This window comes from Lottia gigantea (assembly GCF_000327385.1).
Source record: "Lottia gigantea unplaced genomic scaffold LOTGIsca_593, whole genome shotgun sequence".
NCBI lineage: Eukaryota > Metazoa > Mollusca > Gastropoda > Lottiidae > Lottia > Lottia gigantea.
Genome location: NW_008710027.1, coordinates 6,379 through 10,225, shown reverse-complemented (window position 1 = coordinate 10,225; position 3,847 = coordinate 6,379). Strand labels below are relative to the sequence as shown.

General features: G+C 35.7%; 1 protein-coding gene across 1 annotated transcript; it reads right to left on the bottom strand.

Moving 5' to 3' along the window:
- Window positions 1-2,074: 2,074 nt before the first annotated feature.
- LOTGIDRAFT_175961 (hypothetical protein) lies at window positions 2,075-3,343 on the bottom strand (the record flags this gene model as incomplete). Its single annotated transcript, XM_009063701.1, has 1 exon — window positions 2,075-3,343. The coding sequence occupies one exon, from the start codon at window positions 3,341-3,343 to the stop codon at window positions 2,075-2,077; it is 1,269 nt and encodes a 422-aa protein (XP_009061949.1).
- Between the last annotated feature and the right edge of the window lie 504 nt (window positions 3,344-3,847).

Genomic DNA, 3,847 nt, shown 5'->3' with positions numbered 1-3,847 from the left:
TTCCATGTATGTTATTAGCTGATGTGAGAATATTATGAACTGGTTGTGCTGACAGTACATATAATAGTGCACTTAATGGACATCCTTGACGAGGGCCTCGTTCCACAGGGAAATATAGGGATAAGTGGCCATTTACTTTCACACAGCTTAATACATTAAAATAAAATAATTTAATATGTGAAATAAAGTTTTGGCCGAAGCCATAAGACTGTAGAATTTGGAATAAATAAGAGAACCTTAAACTATCGAACGCTTTTTGGGCGTCTATTTTTAAAATGTATGCAGTGATATCATTGGAATGAGTGTAACTAATGAGATCTCTTATAGAAGATATATTGTTAGCAATATCTCTACCTGGCACACAAGATTGCTCAGGGGAGATAATGCTAGCAATACATGTTCTGAGGCGAAGAGCAAAAATCCTTGTATATATCTTGTAGTCAACATTAAGGAGTGTTATAGGGCGATAATATTTCAAATTTCTTTTGTCTCCTTTATTTTTGTAAAAAAGGCTTATAATTCCTTGTTTCATGGTTTTACTGAGATTTTGAAGATTGAAAATATTTTCTAATATATACATGTATATTGGTCCTATCGCATCCCAGAAGTGTACATAGAACTCAACGGTTAGGCCATCTGATCCGGGGGATTTCCCCCTTTTCATACCATCAAGGGCTCTATATGCCTCCTGGGATGTGATAGGAGCATCACACTTGTCTCTGTTGATATCACTCAAGCGCACACTGATAGTACTGCATATAGATTTTTGGTGTAAATGGGTATCTGTACATTCTGGCTCTTTACTATATAGTTGCTTATAGTAATCAGTGCACGTTTGAATGACATCAGGGGGATTATCTATAACTACATCATAAGAATTATAAATGGAGTCTATATAGTTATATTCCTGTCTTTTCTTTTCTAAACCTAGAAAATAGGAGGTGCACTTTTCATTTTCGAGGGCGTCTTGTGATTTTGATCTTAGTATTGCGCCTTGACATTTTTTGATTTCATATATCTCTATCTTACTTTCTAGGTCTTGAATAAGGGCAGGATCATAATTAAGGCCTTTGCTTGCTTTTTCTTGTTCTTTTAATAAATTGTTACTTAAGTTCCAAAATTCAGTTTTTTCGGTTTTAGCTTTTTCTTTGGAATACTTGATTGATTCCTTTTTAATGAGATATTTAAGGGTGTCCCACCACAAAAGTGGAGCATCCTTATATATCTCATTATCAACTTGACTAGTGATTAAATTTTTAACAACATCATTATATTTGTTATCTGTCAGTAGGGTGTTATTAAAAATCCAGGTACCTGGTCCCCTTTCAAATAATTGAAAATTAAAAATGCATACGATAAAATTATGATCTGAAAAACTACATGGTTGTATAAAAGAGTACTTGGCAAAATTGGAAATACAATTACTAAAAAATACATAATCAATTCTACTTAGTTTTAAAGAGCCCTCTCTGTCTTGTGTTCTGGTAAAATGTTGTTTATTTGGATTAAAATATCTAAAAGAGTCAATCAAATTATTATTATTTACAAAGTTATTAAATGAGGTGGAACTTTTTTTTATTGTATGCATTTTTTTACATCTATCTTTATTTACATCTAAAATTTCATTAAAATCACCACCTAAAATGCTAGGCTGGTTAATACTTAAATAATCATTTTTTAAAATGTCAAAAAAGTATATCCTTTCATTATAGTTATTTGGGGCATAAATAGAGAAAATATCTAAGTTTTGATTGCTTATGGTAATGTTGATTTTTAAAATTCGTCCATGATCATCTTTGGTTTCAGTATTGATATTATTTGCAAATTTATTGACTATAAGAATGGCTACACCTTTTCGATTGTCTGTTGAATTATTATATAAAATTTTCCCTTTCCATAATTTTTTGCAATAATTTGTAGTTTCTTCATCCCAAAATGTTTCTTGTAAAAGTATAATGTCAAAGTTAAGAAAAATAAATAAAGTAAATAAATTTTGGATATTATGCGGGTTTTTGAGTCCATTTGCGTTGAAGGAAACTAGTTTCATGTTCCGTTGGAGGGCGGTTGGGTGGGATTACACAAGGGATTCACCACTTTTTGATTTCCTTGGAGCATTTAGATTAGGTTTAATTGGGTCTGTTTTAAAGCGGTTTCTGGTACTAAGAAATGAGTGTGTATCTGCAAGTTCTCTACGTAACAATTCACGTTTTGATACAATATTGTCTATGTTTTCTAAAGTTTTCATGGAGCTGTTGATTTTACTATTTAGGGTTGGGCTGCGGGAAGCTGCTTTAGGTGGCAGGGGGTATTTTGAGAGTGTTTTCTTCGGGATGGATTTTTCTGGAGGTGGGGTATCACCATCATGACTATTAGGGTGGGTATCGGGGTTCACATTGGGAGCAATGGGGGAATCAGCATTACTGTTCTTGGATTCATGTTGCTCACTATCTTCTATTTGGTCATTGGTTTTGCCTTTTTTGTTTTCATTTTTCGGAGGAGTTATAGTTTCTGTTTGAGTTCTTTTGATGGGTTTCGTTCTATCTATAGGAGTTTCAATTAGTATAGGATGAAGGGTATTATCGTCGATTGGCATATCAGTTGTATTTGGTTCACTTAACAGGGGGGTTGTCTCTTTAAATTGTTGGATAGGATTTAGTTCAGGTTCGCTAGTTGATTTGAGTTCAGAGATACATTTGCAAACGTGAGTGTATTCACCACAATTAATACAAACACTCTCTTCGCAGAATTTTTTTATGTGTCCTCTTTGACCGCATCTTTTGCACTTTGAGTCTGGGCAGTTCTTTATTTCATGATCGGGATTTAGGCACCCAAAACAAACTTTGGCCTGGTTGTTATGCTTGACAATAAATGATTTGCCATCTAGCATTGTGGCATATGGGAGGCTGTTAACATTTGGAGGAAACTCGCATTTTATATATCTTGTACCGTCGGGGATCTCTCTGTCTTCGTATTTGATCTTCCTATGCCTTATCTCACCCAGCGGCTTCACATTCCACCCTTCGAGCTTCGCCAATATTTCATGGTCGGAAATATATACTGGGATATGCATAAATGAGACTATCACATATTTAAACCCTACTGGAGTGAATTTCAGTTCTTGATTATTTACAATGATAGGCGTTTCATTCAGATGTTGCAGTCTATCAGTACGATCAAAAGTCAATTCTAAATTACCTTGTAAAGGGCATGCGTAGATGACACTATTTGTTCCAACAATTTCTTCTACCTCTTTTATCACATCAATAATCCTTATATCACTATATAAATCTACATTAATAGTCCTATTCTTGAAATCTTGTTTAATATCCATTGCATTAGCCATTTTCACTGTTTGTAGCTTTCACTAAGTGAGGAGAATCTCAATGTTGATCATGTTCACGGTTGAGTAGATCCTGGAGACGACGTAAACACGACTTTCTAGCTTAGATACTCAACCGGAAAAGAGTCTCGTGCTCTACCGACTGAGCTAGCCGGGCATGTAGTACCGTTGCAAGGAATCTTGCCGCCAAAAAAAACAGATACCATTTCAGAGGTCCCGGTAAGAGATCACAAAGGACAACTGGCGCTTGTGTTAGGGCTTGTGGCGCAATGGATAACGCGCCTGACTACGGATCAGGAGATTCCAGGTTCGAATCCTGGCAAGCTCGGAAACCTTTTTCCATTTTTCGATGAAACCTGCAATTAAGACCACTGTGTCAGTTGTGTAAAGGCGCTCGTACGACCACTTACGCAATTGCGACCGCAATTCACAAGTCGTCGTGGCCGAGTGGTTAAGGCGATGGACTAGAAATCCATTGGGGTCTCCCCGCATAGGTTCGAATCCTAT